The sequence below is a fragment of the Plodia interpunctella genome, chromosome Z, assembly GCF_027563975.2.
Source record: "Plodia interpunctella isolate USDA-ARS_2022_Savannah chromosome Z, ilPloInte3.2, whole genome shotgun sequence".
NCBI lineage: Eukaryota > Metazoa > Arthropoda > Insecta > Lepidoptera > Pyralidae > Plodia > Plodia interpunctella.
In genome coordinates this window covers 1,060,767-1,082,463 of record NC_071324.2, presented here as the reverse complement: position 1 = coordinate 1,082,463, position 21,697 = coordinate 1,060,767, and the positions used below count along the sequence as shown (strand labels likewise).

Here is a 21,697-nt window from a genome sequence, read left to right as displayed (position 1 = left end):
GCGGCGTAAGAATCCATAGGAATACGAATCAAAAACATTTATTTATTCGGAAATTACCTAGACCTTCTCAGGAAATTTTTCTCATCAAATGTTATATTTTAGTAATTTCAAAAGCTTCAAGTTGGCATTTCGGATCGACCACAGCTGAGAATTCTGAGAAATGCCGAAAGAAACTCATTTTAACAATGTTGTTCCCTATCGTACTACAAACCCTTGTTGTTGTTTCTTACATATTTTTTTTATAATAGACTAACGATGTACAAGTTGCCTGCCAGTATTTTTATTACGCCATGTTTGAATTTTTTACGGTGTCGTAAGAATTTGTCGGTTAGATTGTGAGCTAAGTACTGATAAGATAAGAGGGTGCTATGGTGCCCGTGACTGCTACAATCCAAGAGATATTTATTTAGGTATGTTACATTAAATTAATGGGCAAGGGATTTTTTGCATTGCTCGCACAATATTGCTCAAACAATGGAAATTATAAGAAGTTTTGACCGTCACGTTTCGCCGTTAACGCACGCCAATGTCAAAATCTATAGATAACGACGGAGCTACATCGTGCGTAACGTAAACGTAACGATGAAGCGAACAGCTGCCTAGCCAGATAGAAATGGAAGGATTTTCGCGAGAAATTAATAGAAGGAAAAGTAGAAGAAATAAGGGGCCTAGGAAAACAAAGATCTAATTTTCTGTTATGTACTTACAGCCCCATCTTTCTTGCAAAATTTCAAGAATCTAGTCAATAGTAAGGCTGTATCGTATAAGTTTGGATTCCCTTGTGAAACATTAAACAAACAAAGGTAAAGAGTTAGCCAATCGATGCGTAGCCAGTTGCTTTAATTAGATCATATGCAAACTGCAAAGGTAGGAGGTGAACACTGTGATAAACTCACACATTATCATGACAATTTAATAATAAATTAATAATAAAAATAATGATGAGCCCGCAGGGCAGCTTGTGGCGAGCTGTTGGGGAGTAGCGACCCCACGGACCTGAGTGCTCCCAGGGGAGGCCCCTGTTCCTCACCTCCACCTTCCTTCCCCAAGGTCGGAGTGGAAACCGAGAGGTAACAGGACCCCTACCTCTGGCTTGCCTTCATCGGCCGGCCAGAGTGGAGTCGCGAGAGCTATATGCTCGAAGGGTGGAAGTGTAAAATGTCATAACGCCGGGGGTGTCTGACTGGATCACCACGATTTCGCGCCCCGCAGACTCACCTCTCTACACCCTTAGCCGCCCACGTCAATGTTGCCCCTTTGTCGCCAATCACGGCGACTGATTTGAGGGGCCCATCTAGTGAGCGGCGAGTCACCACCTGCCACTGAATAGTCAGTTATCATGATTATGGCAGGTGACCGCACTCTTTGCAATAGCCCATTCTCAGTCCATCCAAATTTCATTCTATAGACCAGTACTTCTATCCATTATTCTGCAATAGTTCACACTCCCGCCGAGACCTGCTCATGGGCATATCATTTCATTGGTATATCCGGGAGTGGGTCTTGGCGGGAGACCTACACAACATCAAAATTCTCCAAAGGGCCTCTACGTGTTGGATCCATATCCCCACGCAAGCCTCTCAAAGGACCGGACTATGTGCCGTGAATCCCAAAAGGAGAGACAAATAAAATAATGAAAATAGCCTATGCCCTTCTAGCACGATTGGGACCAATATTGTCAAATGTTACAAAAAATGTTATTTTTTAATCCCAACTTTCGAAACAGATAGTAATTTACATTTAAAAAATTTAAAACAACATTATTTACATTTTAAAAACCCCATTATTAATAAAAACCTTATTCTCTGATTAGCCTCGGAATAGTTATTCTTTGTATTGTCTCGTTCTTTCAATGTCAAATGCTGAAAAGAGAGAGAGGGACAAAACAAAGATTTACTACTCCAAGCTTAATCAAAGAATTAAATGTTTATTAATAAGGCGGCAAGTGTTTCATATCGGAAAATGTTTGCTGATAGTGACGAGCGTTATCATACAAGTTAAGTTGGCCTTCATTTTTAAGTCGCATTACGTCACAAAGACGGCTGACAATGTTATAACACCCACAAGTTCGAAGCTAATAAACCTTCACATAAAATTTAGCTTTTATATTTAAGTAGATTTTCCCATTTATCGGGAACCAGTTTTTGTCGGAGTCAGGGGACCACTTAGGCGGCTCACAATAGAAAGTTTTGATTTTCATACAAATTTTCAGCCCTACATCAAATCAATTGGGTAGATTTAAAAATAACAAATGACCTATATTTTTCCGAAATTTTTACCGAAATAACCAGCTGTATATAGCCGTGATAGCGTGACAGGCAGTCCCTTTTATAATATTAGATGCAATAGCAGGGGCTTTACGGTTAAAAATCACCCATTGTTAAATCTTACACGGGCAACAAATTTCATTGAAATCCATTAATTAAAGTAGATTGGTTAATTCAGTTACAATTATAGTAAAACCAAACTTTTGTAGGACTAGCCTATTGAAGAAAAGAAGCACAATTTTGTTTTATGATCTTTGTCAATTACAAAATATATATTATGATATATATATAAGTTTTGACATATACATATATGTATAACTATAACTAACATAATACACCAAGCCGTTGGTCTCTCGGCTGTAATTTAAAACCATCGAAAAGGGACGATTAGATGATGTGATTTGATATGTCAAATCATCAGCCATTGGGGCACTGCCCTTCTCTATGGACAGATAAGTATGATGGACTACGATCCACTATAAGTATGATGGTTTTAACGACTGCAATTACAGCCGAGACCAACGGCTTAGTGTTTGACATTTAGCCTTTGGTAGGTTGATGTGCCGACGACTGTACATTATTCTAGGTTGGTACTCAATGTACTAATTAGTTTAAAACGATCCAGCTAATTGGTTACCCAATTGCGCTAAACTTGTGAAGAAGCTTGCGTAAGGTTTCATATATACATATATATATATATATCCGCATAGCTTACTCTTTCGCTAAATACCAAAGAAAACAAGTTTTTTACAAACACATGTATTTTTTCCAAAAGCGTTAAGTATTGTCTCTTGAGACACACGCGTTGAATGCAACATGACCTCGTGTTGCATTCAACGCGTGACCGTTAATGAGTTTCTCCGTAGGGGACCGATCCTGGGTACACCAATAATCATGCTTATTATAATAAAGCATTGTGATGGAAACTGTAAAGACCATATGTATAAAATTTCAATCCTATAGGACAAGCGGAAGTAGGTGAAAAAAAACTTGCAAGATCTAATTACAAACAAACATTGAGATAGGAGAAACTAAATAAAAGCTTGTAAAAGATAATATTTTAATTAACGACCGACTTTCCTTCCATCCTCCGAAATCGAAATAATAAGAATATCACTTTAACTTGTTAGCCAAAGTAAGACATCGTTATACACTTGAAAATTACGACAATGGACTAACAAATAGACCAAGGCGTTTTCAGTTTCATCATCTATTTGTTTTTTTTGTTGTGTATGCACTATAATATTTGCGCTATAATATTTCATACAAACAAATATTGTTATAACATATTATCTATGTTGCCCGAATGTTTTGCTTTTGTCCTGTTACATCAAAAGGATAAGCTATATTATTTTTATATAAATACAACAAAACCTTTGATAAAACATTGTATTATTTATGTAATACCCGGATTACGCGCTTCTTATGGAGAATCTGAACGGGTGTTATGTTTAATAATGTCGACCCTTAACCCAAATGTTTGCTCTGAACATATGTCAGAGATTGCATTTTAAATTGACTGCCTACTGAGTAGCTTTGGACGGATTAAAGTTATGTACACATACGTAACCCTTCAATTTTCTGTCCATAAGTGAAAATCACTTTAGAATCCTTGAATTAGAAAATCCGTGATTGACGGCGGCAAACACATCTTCAATTTATTACTTAAATATTCATTCATTTGTTTCAGATCTGCAACAATTTAAACTAACTACGACATCATGAACGGGAGCAACAAAAAACGAAACAGCAGTTTCAGAAAACTGTTTCCAATATTTTTTTCGCACAAGACAAAAGACAAAAACTCTAAAGATGCCATGCCCATCAAAGATCCTAGCGACAACTCTTCCAATAGCAATACCTATCAAAACCCTCAAATAGTTATAGCAAATTCTGGAAAACGATTGGATAATCGCGATAACAGTGACCGTATATATGAAGATCTTACTGTATCGCATAAACAACAATCTACAGATAACGAATCGCAGTGCAATGACGAGCCAAACAATCACTCATCGAGTAGTACTTTAGTTTCAGACAGTGCGAAGAACAGGACACATTTAAATTATAGCTCTGATAGTGGGAATACTATAGAAAAAGAGTACTCACATCACGTGGCTAGACCTCAAGTCCCGCCTAAACCATTTCATGAAGTACACAAAACACCAGGTAACGACATGAACGTTAACCAACAATACCCAGATGTGTATTATCATTCGTTAGAGAAACTCTCCGATAAAATTTCACCTCTTGATGAGTTCGAAATATACAGAGCTACCAAGGCGCAAGCTGATCCCGCACCTGTGGGTGCTGAAATAAAAAGAGTGAGTACAAAATTCCTCATCTCACCAAAAAAAGAAGCTGAGGTACGGACAATACAGCCAACACGAGCCAGAAGTTTATCTCTGGATAAAAACAATGCTAAATTAAGCACTCAGAATGAAGCAACAGAAATAGATAACGCTAAAGACATAAAAATCAGGAAGTCTTATAACTATTCTGCTCCGACTTCGCCTATGCCTATAAATCACAGGATTCCCAGTATGCCAAAAACTGTATCGCCTTATGAGCAAGTGAAAAAAACAATAGCTGAAGCCGAAGAAAAGAGGAATTCTTTGAATCGTGTCAGCCTCCGGAATAAGCTGACTCCTTCTCCGAGACCTGTAGATCTTAATGAGACAATGAAGACACCGACCCCTTCAATGGATACTACTACTTCAGAAGTATCGAAACAGGAAGTAGTCGAAAAAGAGAAGACACGTCAAAAAGTGGAGGCATTTTACTGGCAGAAATTAAAAGAACAAAAACAGAAACAGGACGAGTATTTGATGAGGCAGTCTCTTCAGTATTCGTCGATGAGAAATCAACGAAGTAATATTTATTCGAATTCTACGTGCAGTTCACCAATTTCATTGTCGGTTGAAGCGAAAAGCAGCAGTTTGCCCCGAGGAAGAGACCTGGAGAGTTACTGTTCTAACCAGCCTATTTATTCATTGTCACCTTTCGTTAGAGCAGCGCCGGAAAGGCGTACAGATACTTTCATACAAAGTCGTGCCTCTCCGTTGGAACCGGAAATAGTTTACAGGCATCCAGAAAAGTTGAATTTGAGGACCACTTCGTCGGTCAGTCAAGATCTAAGACAGACAATTTTTCAAAGAGGATCTTTGACTCAGGTATCGAGGCTAACTAATTCACAGTCGAAGCGAGTTAGTTTTGAGGAACAACATTTATCAAAAGACGGTGATTTCGATAGAAAGTACGGTGGTGTTTCAAAAGTGTCGAATAATATAGTGGGAAAGAATGAAGTGTTTTCAAGTACTTTAGGGCAGAAAGGGACCCGAGGACCGCCGCGGCCGCCCGTCCGGACCACTAGTGTTGGGAAAAGTGACGGAATAACAAGTAGAAGAAACCTATTTCCGGGTATTTCGGTGTACTCCGAATCTGAGAGCGGGTCTGAGGCTGGCGAGATTCAAAGGATTCTTCAAGGACACTCTGGTAAAGGTAAGTTGTTACATTTTTATCAGAAGTAAACGAGACCTCATCATTGCATTCTTATAGATCACAAGACTGTATACGGTAATATATTTTGTGCTGTAATTTTTTTTTACTTGATTTCGCACGCATTCATGACAAATATTTAAAATTATACCATGAAACAAACATTTCGTGAAATTGGACCCGTGTTTCGATTGAGTGCAATCATTAAGTCAAATTAAGTTATTCTATAAATACTCGTGTTAATATTTAAACGTTAATAAGTTAATTAATGGAACGATTCGATGGAGCGATTATGATTAAAATTATTCGACTGAATTTCAGCTCAGTTCATTAAATTCAAATTGATGTCTACTTGAAATAATTAAATTATAACCAAACCCAAAAATAGGTGAGGTTGCGATAAGTAACGACATTGTTTTGTTTGTTAAGAATTATCTTTACACGATAGCTGTATTATCTATGTTATACATATAGTACATAGATTCATATTCATATCTTACTTCCTGTCCTACTAATATAATAATCCTACCAATAATGGACATCATAATCTGCATACCAAAAGTACAATTTTGGAATAGAATATTTATTTATTTGCTTTTGTACAGGGTAAGTATACAGAAGGTGGTAGACAATATTTTTCCTCCCATACAGCCATTGAATTATAGCATGCAAATTTTCAAACCAGTACAATTGTCAAAGTTAGCTATTAAACAAAGTATAAAGTCTTAAACTGTTTTAATTATTAATCAACTCTTCAATGTCAAAATAAGATTAGGTAAAATGTTAAGTAAAATTGTATTTATTTGAAATTGAGAAACTCTTGTATTGTGTAAAAACCACGCTCATTCAGCCAATTAAATAAGGTTTTCTTGAATAAATTAAATGTGAGTTTTTTAATATGTTCAGGTATTTTATTGTATATAGCTATACACATACAGTAGGAGTTCTTTTTAAATTTCGCACTTTTTGGAACTATATCTAATACCAGTCTATCGCCACGTCTGGTATTTCTAGGATACAAGTCTTTAGCCGTCTTAAACAATTTATGATTTAATTTAACAAATTTTGCCATTTCAAAGATATACAGACTAGGGAGAGGAAGAATTTTTAACAGTTTAAATAAAGGCCTACATGACGTATCAGGTTTGACTCCACATATGGCTCTAATACACCTTTTTTGCGCAACAAATGCTTGCTGTACGTCAGTACTATTTCCCCAGATGATAAGTCCATAGCGTAATACAGATTCAACATAGGCATAGTATGCCGTCAGGGCTGTATTTTTAGATGTTGTCTTGGCTAATTTATAAAGAGCAAATGAAAATCTATTAATTGCATTGCAAACCTTTGCGATCTGTAGTTTCCAGTCCAGTCTATTATCAATGATTAAACCCAAGAACTTGCCATTACTTAAATTATTTATTTTCTGATCATTATGCCGTATATTAAATGTATGAGTAAAATTATTAAAATTCATAAAAAATGTCTTATTTATATTAATTTTTAGATTATTGTTTACCATCCAATCAATTATAGTAATTAATGTAATATTAATGTCAAATTCATGTTCTTCGATTGTTTTATTGTTATCGGTAGTTACAATAACTGATATATCATCAGCAAATAGGATGCTTTTATGCTTTATTGTGTTGGGCAAGTCATTTATATAGACAAGGAAGAGTAGTGGACCGAGTACGCTTCCCTGTGGGACACCAAATTTATTTTCCTTGTAATCTGATCTGAATTTATTTGTAAATCTACTCTTTTCTAGCTGCGTTATTTCAACACTTTGCACTCTATTTTTTAAATAAGATGCAATCCAGTTCAAAGCTTTACCCCTGATACCGTGACATTCAAGTTTATTTAACAGCAACGGATGGCAAACTAAGTCAAACGCTGTTGACATGTCAAAAAAGAGAACCGTTGTGTATTTTTTCTCATTTACCCCTTGTAAAACAGTTTGTATTAAATCAAAAGCTGCCAGGGTAGTGGATTTATTTTTCTGAAAACCGTACTGGTTACTATTTAGTACATTATATTTATTGAAAAATGCCATTATCTTATCGTGCATAACTTTCTCGTATATTTTTGAAAAAATAGGGATTAGTGTTATAGGCCTATAATTACTGAATTTCGTTTTTTCACCTTTTTTATGCAATGGTTTTACAACAGATAATTTTAGTTTGTCTGGAAAAACACCTGTTTCCATTGACGAATTTATTAAATAATTATTAAGGAATGCAGATTATGGCGGTAGGTCATGTGAGTAAATGAGCCAATGGGCCATTGTCATAATTATCACGTTATTCGTTATCGTCGTGACTTATTTCAGTTTTTTTTTAAATTAATTAAAAACAAAATTTGACATAATGGCAGTCTTCTTAATTAAGTTTCTTAATTCAAATTAATTAATTTGAATTAAGAAAATAAAAACCATCAGACGAATTTTTATGCGGTTTTCACCTATAGATAGTGTGGTTCCTGAGGAAGGTTTAGGTGTATCATTTGTTATGTTTTTCCCCGAGTGAAGCCGGGACGGGACGCTAGTTATTAATAAATTCTTTTTCGAAAAGCATTGCATTTTGCATTAAATAATAATAATTCTGGACGAAGGTTACAGTTCCATGACGCCATCACGCACAAAGTGAGTGTGTTTCAGTTGGATGCGGGCTTGATTAAATCACATAGGATAAAACATCAAAGCGGCCGGTTTTAACCAGTTTGAAGGATTTTGAGCCGAAGACGAATTTGAACGGGTTCGGTCCCATTTTTAGCCGAAACCGAAATTTATTTCGGGTAATTCGTTGTTCTATACTTCCAAGAGCACCAGTTAGTTTGAATTTGTTTAATCACATTCATTCAGTCTGAACGTGTTCATTCGATCATCATTCATTGGTCAGTCCAACACGTCTATTCTTACAAAGCTTTGTTTAATATAATATCAATTGATACTTACCATCTTCTTTATCAACCTCCAAGCCCTCCCGCTATCTGTATATAGATTCTGGGTTTGATTCCCAGGCAAGTATTTGTACCTGTGATCACAAATATTTTCTTGCGGTTCTGGGTGTGTTGTGCCTGTTACAGTGTTTGTGGCCATCGGTCCCGCGATACAAGCTTAGTACTTAGTGTGGGCTGTTGAGTGTTGTCCATTTATTTGTTTTCAAATTTTAAAGTGGCTAAGATTAGCCAAAGTAACGATTCATGTTCAGTCAAAATATTGATTGACATGACAAAATTTTATTTGTCAATTAATTAATTTTATCAATTTGTGTTAACTATTTGTTTTAAGTTTTAAAGGGACTCCTAACCTCCTGTTCTAGTATTCCTAGACGTCATCTGGAATGTAATACACAACGATTTTCTTGGTAATGTTAATATAGTAGTATTCCTACTTAATTTCACATAGCAGCTGATAAAACATCAACGACGAATGAAGGAACAAAAGAAATCACTATATTTTCCTTCACCGGGTGACTTAGAATAGATAGAAAGACAAACTGACAGACTGCCCGACATAAATTGAATGTGTACAAAAGCTCAGAGCAGATCGCTGCTGAATACAGAAATAAATTTGGCTCTACTAAAATTTATGGACAGGCAGACGAATCAGACTAGCGAAATATTAATGGCCATCGTTTATTCTGTTTGGAGCCGGAATTTTTTAACGATTTAAGGTTTACTGCTCTCTCACAAACATTGGATTCGTGTTATAAGTTTGATATTTGCATGTGTGGATATGTATCTATAACTACACATAAACGTTTTATTTTGATTGTAAATTGATTCAATCGAAATTTTTCAAGTTGACGGGGGTTTTTGTGTGTAGCAAGCAATGTAAGGTACATTGCTTGCTACACACTGATGTGACAAATGATAAACACTGAGTAACCCCAATGGCAGCACTACATTGCTTGACTGTGAAATGTATCCAAACATGGTCAAAATTATCGAAATAGTAAATCTTCAGATATGTGAAACAAAATGCTGTTTTCTTGTCAAGTTTATTCAACAACTGCGACGCCCTTGCCAACCTGCAAACGTGATCTGACATGGTATTGAAAACTTGGACTAACAAACTCTTGACGTTTTTTCTGTGAGCGCAGAGAACCCGTGCGCAAACCCATCTGTATCAATCCATCCCCTATTATAATTCACGACTCCTGGGGTCTGTATGAAGTTCTCCGCATATGACGGCAAGGTTCATGTCAAAGTTTAATCGTCTTCGTACGAGCAGACGTCGCTTAGGAAGATTGCATTGTCATATACGAGTATAACTTGTGTGTTCCCACATAAGTGCTCATGTTTGGATGCATTCACGTTATTATAAAGGATTCATTGCTATATTTCATATACATGCTTCTAATCGATGTCACCTTATTTGCGGATATATATCATCACAGATCAGAGTTTCACAAAGTGCCAAAGTAAGGTCGCGATTCGAGCCATCAAATTATTTTAAATATTTGAGCGGCGGATTTAACAAAATTTAAGAATAGACGAGCTCCAACACCGCCACTGGCATATGGTAATGTGAAAATTACTGAACCATGGTAGAATAATATATACGAGAAACACAAGCATAATATGACTTCGATAAATTATGCAAAAGGCGTTATCGTTGTAAGCAATTTCTTCCAGTCGACTAATCCTGACGGAGATTTTTATAATTGTACTTTCTCAATTAAACTTACAGTCTGTCAAGAAAGTGAAGAAAACGGGTTTTTGACGAACTAGGTAATTTTTTTTGCCATTCCAATACCAAACGGTACGGAATATAAACAACCTGTATTTACTAAATTTTGTGTACTTTACTTTCTTTTTAATCCAGAAGAAATTATAAGAAAAGTATTTTGTGATGTAGGATGCTAGAAATAAATTGAAATATCCGCTCTGCAGTCTGTTCCAGACTTGTGAATCCTGGCGGATAAACTCAATCAGATGGAGGTCCTCGATGCTCCGGCTATCGCCTACTATCACTACAGCTACTAAGCTGGAACATATGTTACGTATGTACGATGTTTTTCTTCACCGGAATCCAGATACCAAAGATGCATAATGTAAACTAAAATGAGGGTGTGATTACCAGCACATAAATCCAGGTCGAGTGGAACCTACATACGAAACGCTCAATAAAATTGCTAAATTACTAACCACTAAACAAACATTTGCCGGGTACTTTGATACATAATGCAAGAGGGAATCAATTGGGGTGAGCGTTTAGATCATAGATAAAAGGGAGATGAAGATGTTTTTGCACTTTATTCCATCTGCGACTTGGATTTGTCTTGAAACATTGATATTGTAAGATAGTATAATTGTCTGAAGGTTCCCATGAATATTATTCGATTTATCTAAGACTTTCAGTTGTTTCCAGCGGCTCCGTTCATGGCACGAGTATTTTTCATATAAACTTCCACCCCCAATCACAACACTCAACCCCAAAGATTGTGTTGTTTTTCTTTATAATACATAATGATTTAATCGTAATATTAAATGAATGTAATGGTTCCGAACTATCTATAGCAATTTCTGTAATAATGATGTTGTTGGTATGATAATAAACGAACAGATGAGGCAGAATAGCAATCTTTAGGATATCTTTTCCTGGCCACAGCTAAATACTCTCCATCGTACTATGATCCGTGGCGTCAGCTACTGTGGAGGATTATGTCACGAGCGAGGACGCAGACATATAAAGCCGGCAATGGACAATCGGCAAACAGTGCGCCGAGCTTTGCTCGCGTACAAATTACGTAATGGTTCATTTGCATCGGCATCTGTCTGAGCTCGGCGATAATGTTTAGGAGCCATATTGTTAGGTTCATCTCATGTCATGGCTATTACTTAATTTTAATGTGGATTGAAGCGCGTCGAGAACTACGAGCCAATAAAGACAATTAAATATATCAGTGGGTCTTGGTATTTTTATTTTTGTTAATTGAAGGTGAAACCACGTACCTTATGCTAGTGGGACTAATAAACCGGTGGGACATTATTGAGGTGGGATCACGAGACAAAAATCGTCGAAACAATACAGAATAATGATAATAAATTATAATAAATTTTCCGTCAACATTTTTCTTCCGCTACAAGCATTTTTCAAAGTTTTAACAAGGAACGTGATATATCCGAGCACGGCTTGTTAAAAAAGAATATTCATATGTGATTTTCCAGTATTTTTCTCAAGGAAAAACGCCATTTATCTGCCACAGGATAATATTTGAATCGAAATGAATACGTCTCCTATTCAGATACCGAGAACCCACACAAGTTTCTGTGGCTTGATTAAAACCACTGCACTTTTTTACACCCCCTAACACTCCGCCAGTTGATCCCGGATTAAGTTGCACTATTATTGGTTTTTATACCCCCTAAAAGTTGCCTTTTAATAATGTTGCCAGCGTGTTGACTGTACGGCCTACGATGAAATAAAACAGACTACGAACTAAAAGTTCAATAAGTTTTTTACAATTCTTGAACTCACTCGTCAGTGTGTCCGCACGTACAGCAATAAAAGTATCACGTACATTACGTACAGTCAACAGCACATTGAGTTACACTGCATGAACATCTATGGCGCGGTAATAGCGGCGAATTTGCAACGAATTTGGGTAGGTTGATGTGCTGACTGACTGTACGTCTGACGAACGCCATATTAAGGTAATTGATATGTTTTGAAATTGTGGCTCCGCTGCAGAGCTCGACATAAAAGAGCAACAAACAAAGGACCAAAGAAAACTATGAAAATATTTTATATATAAAATATAAGAAGCTTCAAAAGCGGTCTCACACAGTATCATTATCATGCATGGCGTTAAATTAGTTCAGCCAATCAAGTCGCATTCACGACGGAACTGCCTCCGCCTGCATCGAATCGGGAACTTCCATGCCTTCTTGCATATTCAGTGTTCACGACGTCGGTTTGGACCTTCAAGATTCAACACCCTAAAGTAAAAAAAAAGGGACTCGTTGGACTTTAGTTACAGGGCCCATTCCATTCGACCTGTCTAAATTTTTTTAAGTAAACTAGCTTTTTCATGGGGTTCCGCCCGCGTTGATTTCCCAGTTCTTATTACAGGATTGTTATTCTATAATATGGGACATATTATGTCTTCCTCCGGGTTCTTAACTACTTGTATTATTATGACGACCTCGGTGGCGCAGTGGTAAAGGTTCTTGCCACTGAACCGAGAGGTCGCGATCCCCGGTCGGGTCATGATGGAAAACGATCTTTTTCTGATTGGCCCGGATCTTGGATGTTTATCTATATAATATGTATTTGTTATAACATATAGCATCGTTGAGTTAGTATCCCATAACACAAGTCTCGAACTTACGTTGGGGCTAGTTCAATCTGTGTGATTTGTCCTAATATATTTATTTATTTATATTTATTTATTCAGATGGATTGAGTAAATAACTTACTTTCGATTTTCAAATGCTAAAGTTAGCTTTAGCACGGGTGGAATACTTAATGTCAATATGTAAAATATCAATAGTAAAAATGTTCACACCGTATAATCAACAATTTAATATCTCAAAGAATCATAACACCATTAATGTACAACACAAACAGTTCATAATGTCAACAGTTCAAGTTGGCAAACAATCAATAAATGACTTAGAACATAAAAGGCGTATTTGTCCAACGAGCAATAATTTTACAATTTATCAATAAATCAACGACTTCGACAACGTTTTTTCGCAGTAAAGAAAAATTACTCCTGTAAACTCCTGATTGCAACGACTTCGGTGCTGTATAGTTTTAGTGTTTATTCATTTCAAATATATACAAAAAAGTATATATAGTATACCTAATCTTGTAGTAAGGTAGAATTATTATTATTTTATTCATGTAGAATGTATCTGTCCATTGGAGCTTTTTTTTTTTACTAAATTCTTTTACCGGTGTCTTGTCTTCAAGGTTCAGTGGGCACCAAGTTTTTGGTGGAAGAGCGAATATGTATTAAAGAGAAAATGTTAGGCAAAGCGACAGTCAGAGATGCAAGTGATATTGATACAAGTGATAGTCGTGTTGAATTGAGATCTTGACGCGGTCGGAGTGGAACACATGCAAGTTTGATATTCAAGTATTTAATTCTTATTATGTGTTGATGGTCTGTCCGGCCAGAAGGACCAAATTATTAATGATTCTCTAATCGATATTTTCGCTGGTAAGGTGCAAGGAAAAATGGGTGACGAAATTTTTTTTTTTTATTGTATACTTTAACAATTAAAAATAGAGAAATAAATACGACGATCATTATAGCACAAGTTTTGAACAGGGGTTTGCTTTAGTATATTAGCTCTATGGTTTAATAAAAATATAGTTTACTACTGCAGCGTACAACTCAAAGTGGATTTTGGCATCCGACACTAAATAATGCAATATCTTTCGGTCTTGTGTCAATGTTCCGTAGTGCCTCAAGAACCTCATCTTGCCAGCAGTACCTGGGGAACCCTGGACGATGGCCACTCGCATAAACCACTGGCTCTATTCAAGGCCCGACCCTCTCCCATTCGCAAATTTTCTATAGCATAAATTCCAAATGACAAACACCATTATTCGGGTACCTATATGGGGCGATATGGGAGTCAAAAGACTTTATCATGCAAATAAATTGACATTTAAAATCTCACAATATTTATCACGCCGTTAATTTCTGAAAACCTTTTCTTCGGTAAGTAATATCCCTTTTGGGACACCCGTAATCACCTGCTTAGTTTGCTCGGCAATTGAAAATGGGTTCCCAACTTCAGTGTGAGATTTTATCAACTGCTGTGTTTGTGCTGAGTTAGTAGTTTAAACCAGTTTGGTCGTAGTTGGGCGATCGCCCAGGACGCTGGATACTATGGGGCGGTGATACACTGGTGACCCATGACCCTTCAGGACATGTGTTCAGTATTTAAAAAGTAAAATAAATTAACGCACCCGCTGTTACAATATGAGCCGCCAATATCATTCAAATAAAATGAAAGAGCTGTTTTCACCAAACACATCCTAGACTTAGTTAGGGGAAGCCACAGAAAAGCCCCTCGTGGTGCTAAAACCACCACAAAACAACCAGCCACTGTTTCCAACTTTTAATTTCTACATTTCCCCTGCTCCTATTTTATGCCTATTTGTCCGACAAACTCCGACCGATGCCGACGCGAACGAACGAACTTTGCGTACATAGTTTGCATTAGAGTTTTTATTTACCGCAAGGAAAAACTAGCAATATACGTCGAACCGCGGAAAATTTTGGCGAATTGTTTGCCGATTATGTATAGCCGGCATAGGACGAACCTTTTTAAATGTTTGCGATCTTTCTACGCGTATTATGTTGTTACCATGGAATTAGTAGGTACTCCGTTGTACGAAGTACTTCTTAAATGCATGGTTGTTAGAGCCATGCTCAATCGCGCTCCGTCATTTTGACGTCCACCGACAGACAACGTAGAAGAACGCAGAAATTGTATGAAGTTTCAATGTACGTCAAAGCACGTCAATGTCAACGCGTATAGAACACAAAGGAGATAAAAAATGTTGCGTCGTTGCAACGGAACACGAATGTGCCTGGCTAGACTCGTATATTTTTCCGGAAGTTTGCGTTTAGACTGCTATTGCCCCATTCACCACCACCCATTCACAATAATCGAAGTTTTACTCGCCGCTAATGACTGCAGCACTAGAGTTATTTGATGCTGTTCTCGAGTGCTAAGGTGTTCTGCCCCATGACGAGTAACCTCTAGAGGTTAAGGGATGAATCGGACTAGTGGGAACTCAATGGGACTGGTGAGATGGAACTATGGAAAAGAAGGGGATTTTCCTTGCAAATCCAGTCGTCGAGAAAAAAAAGGCATTCTATTACGTTGCATGGCGCGGCTTTCAATTTTTCATACGAGATTGTTCACGGAAAATTTAATGAAACGTCTTCCGCTGCATATTTCATGTCTGATCCCTGGCATAGAATAAATAAGTACTAACTAGCTAACAGATATCGCACAATAACTGACAATTCACTATTTCTAACATATGAGCGTGTTCCCTATGTTTAATTTTCAGCTGTGATAGCCGGGTTCGCAAAAGAAATTAACTGCCATGTTTTGACGATCGGCCGCCTGGCTTCTCTTTGGGCATACTTTTGTTCCCTCTTAATTCTCTCTCATCTTTACGTGTTTCCGGTTACATTCGGAGCTATGACGCCTCAAAGCTCTGGGTTAGCTTAAAAAAATGCCATGAAATTTGAAATATTTGGCTCTGATTTTACTTTTTCGGAATGCTATTGTTACCTATAAATTGTTAAGGCTTTGTTTCCCTTAGTATCCATGGGAATGGAGTGGTCCAATTCTCGGGCGAACAACTCTTAGCTGTCAAAGCACTGTGTCTCAAACGATTCATTGCCTCGTCGTTTAAAGAGGGTCTGAGATTCATCAAATCTTTGTAAAATAATATTGTTTTTTTTCCTGATTGTAAAAGTACAATAAGTTTAATATGAGCGCCTTATGGCGATATCTGCTATTTTGAGAATTGCGAATGAAATAATATTTATATAATGAATTAAATACAATCAGCTGTATCATGCAAAATTGTATACAATAATATTAGTTAATAACTTATTTACTTAGAAATAACCCCACGAGAGGCTTGGCAGCAATCACGCCTAAACTTTGGATACAGTTCTACCAGTCTCTAACGGCTAACTATACGAACTTGAGTCGTCTCGTCAGTTCATTTATAAATGTTACTTGTCATACGCATTCCCTGGTCCCTACACGGCTTTAAAAGATATATATTTATAAAGAGATATATTTTTGCTTGTATGAGTGTATGAGTAAATATAATTAATACCTACATAGGCGTCAATGCGGATCATGGGCTCCGACGCTCAACAGCTGAGGAAGAACCGGGAAACCGCTTAGATGAGAGAAAGCGGTCAAAGTCGGTCAATATACCTTTTATAATATATCGATATATTATAGAAGGTATATTACCGACCTTAACACATACGTCAACAATTCAACATTAGATAGAACTGAGATTTCCACTCTACGGGTTTCCATTCAGTCTCGATATGCTAAGCTGTGTGAATTTTATTTATGTTCTGTGTGTGATAACTCTTTCAGCTTAGCATCACGAGGTTAATCGTGCTCTGTTTTATTGCGCCTGCGGCAGACGACTAAACAGCCTCTAATTTTTTGCATTCAACCTTGTTAACCCTCTCTGTGCAATGATGTTGTTGCCTAATAGCTGTCAATACTTTATATCCTCATAGGACGTCCAATCTGGCACCACACCCCTTAGAGTCCCGTATTGATTTATTGCTTAAACCTGTGGCTAAATGATTGGCATATTGTGAGGCATTTTAGACATTATCTGACTGACAGACTGGGATACATTTATTATGTTTAAAACACAATCATAATCAGATACTAACATCCGAGACCCACGTCAATCTGAAACAGTTCATCTTCCATTTACAACTAAACGGATACGAACCCGGGAGCTCCGGCCGGATCAGCAGTCTCGCATGGGGACAATTTGGGCTGTAGTATAGGGGTCGTTGAAAATTGCGTCTTACTGAACCTCACACATCCCTAACCTTCTGCAAACACATTCTGGCTGAGGGCCGAGATATAATTTAAACTTTGTGAACTTAGTACATCAACAGCACTTAATATGATCATCAAATTAATTCCAGTAAGTCCCTCTGGCCCGTTGGAACAGCCGTTTCATGCCGACGCGAATGCGTGAATATTGCGTAGTTAGTGTGAGTGCTTTAATTTATCGCAATGAAAAACTAGCAATGTACACCGAATCCTCCAAAGTTTGTCAAACTGTTCGACGACAGTGTGGACAGTTATAAGAACGAGGCTCATACAATATTAACAAACATTTCTCCGCACTTAACGGTTTTTACGTACATCGCTTAATTTTCCCTTGCGGTAACAAAAACCTACAATACAAACTTTGCAATGTACGTTGTTTCGCATCGACATCTGTTTGAAATTGATCGATATTGCTTAGTTTTTCCTGTTACCTATCAGTCAGTTGTGCGGGAATCCACTATTTGCTATTTGAAATCGAATGACGTTTGCTTACATATTACAATACACGCTCGAAGACTTTTATTCAATAATAATTTCCTTATTAAAACTATGTTATATTTAAACATATTAATATACTGTTCTATAACGATAGTGATATACAATCCGACGTAGCGTAGGCGTAACTAAAATATTCTGTTGCCGCAAACATAATTATTACTTATCTTAATTTGCCGAGGTATTACAAAAGCAATAAAATCCCTGGGAGACATCTTGGAGGCTTTTATCTCTAAATATTCGAATATTGCATATCTACCGCAATAACGACCCCCGTATGAAGCCTCCTTGAGATGCCTCAAATACAAAATGAAGCTTAAGTGCGATATTGCAAATTATAAGTTAGAACAGATCATAAACATGTTTATTTCCCCAAGAGTATTTCAAGATTTTGTGGCGTATGGTTCCGCCCTAGATTGGCAAGAACAGGCAGACTTGTTATAAATGTACAGTAAACAGCACCTCAACCTACCCAAATTCACTGCAAACTCGCCGATTACCGCGCCATAAAGATTCATGCAGGGTAAATTAATGTGCTGTTGACTATACACGAATCTTAATTAAAGCTTGTTTTTCATCGCAGCGTTACGTATAAACGAACGAATGGCGAATTTATGATGAATTTTTGTTTCTTAATGTGCGGCTTACTGTACATCGATTTTTTGTTAAATACGCGAATATAGAATCATAAAGTACTAAGATAAAAGTTAAATGGTTTACTTATGAAAAAATCCGTACCAATATTAAAAATTCCAGAAAGTATGTCCGTTAAACTTTTACGGTTAAACCGCGGGCCGACTTTAATGAAATTTCGAATATATATATAGTTAATGACGCGGGGATAAACATAGACTACCATGAACGAAACTGCGGGACACATCAGTTGAGCCGAGTTTTTCGATCTAGTATAGAAATAGCGAATCCATTGTATTGTTCTTGTGCCCTAGATATTTTGTGGCGACATCTTCCGATCACACTAGCAAACCTCTTGAGACATAGACTTGTGTTTGAATAGACACTCAAAAACTATTTAATATATATTTTTTTTAACAGCGGATTCGTGAATACATATTCGCCCATCGAAATAGTTTATAGTGTTCTTTAGCCATGAGAAAATTAAGGCGGTTTTCCTAAACCAAATTCACTTTAATTTGGTATAATTAGTTCAATACAATAGATATGCGAAATGGAGAAGAAAACACATGATGAAACGGGCCCTGGCTCCGTTGCTTTAGGCTGAGGAAGAAACCTGGAAAGGGCTTCGATGAGAGACAGAGAGATATAATAATTTGTGGATTACAAAGCTGAAGTTAAAGAATTATCCAAAGGTCATGAATTTTTTTTTCGTTTTTAAACCCCTAACCAGAAGATATTATCTATTATTATCTATATTATATTTATGTATACATACGACATCGTAACTCCCGCAACCATTGTGGTTTAATTTTAGTAGATTTTGGGATTTTTAAATTTTTGCGTCGTGTTTACTGCAGCTCTTGATTCCATGTCTAATATTTTTGTTCGTCTTTGTGTTTTCCCGAGTTTTCGTCAACCCATTTAATATCATCGACGTCGTGTTGAAAACTTGCGGGGTTTATCGTCAAATCGATCAGGGAACATGGATGTATTTTTATGACATTAAATTTTTCATTTTTCTTACCGAGTATGCAGTTGTAAGATTTTGTTAAGCCGTCTTTAGTTATTATAGTAGATAAGAAAGAAAGAAACTCATTTGAACAGTGTTGATCCCTATCATTACCATTATTCTTTCTAATAATATATAAAAACTTCACTTATATGACCACTGCCATCTAGCGGCAGTAGTTGTAAACCAATTTTTTTATTATAAAGATACTCACTGTACGGAGAGCCCGGTCACATTGCGCTCCGTCGTCTTTCGTCGCGTTGACTTTTTCTATGGTGTGTCGTGCCGTTCCGTTGTTTTCCATAGGTTTTGGACATTGGCATGTGTTGACGTATATGCCGAAGTACAATGTCTGCGTTGTCCGTTGACAGAAGGCAAAACAACGGAGCACGAATGAGCAATGGGGCCGCGCTCCAACAGTTGCTGGAATCATCTCGTCTACTAGAAAATAGCTGACGGTTTCCAAACGGCTGTACGCACATTTTTCAAACATGGCTAAGAACATTTTCTATTAAATTCTCTTACAAATAAAAAATCTAGATCAAAATCGGTTCAGCCGTCTGGCTGCTACGATGCCACGGACAGATACACAGACACGTTAAAATTATGACTACCTCACTCTGTCGTCGGGGTTTGAAAAATAGGTAAAAAACAATACATATGTCACATTTTATAACTGCAAAATTAGAAGGCAAAAGTTTCACCCCTTCTTTTATCATGCCTCTTTCTTCTAAAGGTGTTTTTGTTAACATTTTGTCTCCTTCCAATTAGCGACTATATTTGGAGCGCGCCATCTGAGCACTCACTAACGGGAAAAGCTTTTTAAAGACCATTATTTATGTAAGGGTCTTTGCAAATTCATCGCTTCCTTAGAACACCTTCCGTGCGATGTTAATGTAAATTTTTATATAATATAATAATAATCATTTTATTTTCTCCACAATGACATAGTGTTACAAATGCTAAGTAAGGTAGATACAAGTAATTGTGGAAAACCGGCGCTTATACTAGGTTTCCCAGGAATCTGTGTTACGGGTTACCAGGTCACAAATATATTAAAAGTATATCAATTTGTTCGTTCAAACATGTGTCATGTTGTTGTTATACAATACGAGTACAATACAAAATTCCTTTACTGCACATTATTATAATTGCATGCAAGAATCCTACCCTACTAATATTATAAATGCGAAGTTTGTGAGGTTGTATGTTGTTTGTCTTTCACGGATAATCCACGGATTGGTATGAAATTGGTACACGTTGGGTAGAATATAACCTGGAATAACCTTTTATCGAGAGCGAAGCCCCGGGGCGCAGCTAGTTGTACATGTAACTAAAACCACAAAACCACAGATTTATATCTGTGACTAAAACTATATAGTTACAAGAAAATGCACAGGCTTTGATATGCAAGCGATTTCTATCAGACAACCTATATTTATTTTTAGTTTAGTTGTTTGAGTAATTTAAAGTCTGGTTTTTGTTAAAGGATATAAATATTCAAATAAGTTTGTTACATGTCAAGCATGTATAACAAATTCATTTACACTTTTCACTTTTAACTTAATTTTGAAAATAATAATGAGATGAAAATGTTCTGGAGACGAGCGGGAATGGAACCCACGCCCCTGTCTGTCTAAGCGCACTGTCCCGGGTAGATAGGGGCGTGGGTTCAGTTCAGTTCATTTAATACATTCAATAAATATTAACAAGGTAGTGTCTTGGCTGTTAATAAGCTACAACAGAATATCCAAAAAGGGTTGACGTCACAGGCGGTCGCTAAAACATAGCTGAGTCTTCAGATAAATATTATTTTGAAGGGTATATCGCGCGTCACGGCTGAGAATGAATTCGGATACGAAAACACTCGAAGAGATATATATTATAATCAGCACTCGGATCACAATCATAACCTGTTTTGATATACCTTTTGACTATGTACATTACGTACTTTTATATATTATTAGAAAGAAAAAAAAAACATTGTAAGAAACAATAATGGTAAGCCGATCTGGCATGATAGGGACCAACACTGTTCAAATGAGTTTCTTTCGGCATTTCTTCTCAGCAGTGGTCGTTCCGAAATGCCAGTAGTTTGTAGCTTGTGAGAAATAACTATAAATATAAAGATTGACGAGAAAAAGTGCCTGTGAAGGTCTAATTTCTGAATAAATGATTTGAATTTGAATTTGAGAAA

The 21,697-nt window shown here is 36.8% G+C and overlaps 1 protein-coding gene across 18 annotated transcripts in view; it reads left to right on the top strand.

Moving 5' to 3' along the window:
• LOC128683299 (uncharacterized protein) overlaps positions 1-21,697 on the top strand; it is a 171,815-nt gene that overhangs the window by 1,258 nt on the left and 148,860 nt on the right. For all 18 annotated transcript variants that reach the window (XR_008406270.1, XM_053768761.1, XM_053768765.1 and 15 more), the window contains exon 2: positions 3,958-5,768. Coding sequence is in view for 17 of the 18 variants with exons in the window: in XM_053768761.1 (XP_053624736.1) it covers positions 3,989-5,768 (1,780 nt within the window). In the remaining variant the exon portion in view is untranslated. The remainder of the gene's footprint in view (positions 1-3,957; positions 5,769-21,697) is intronic.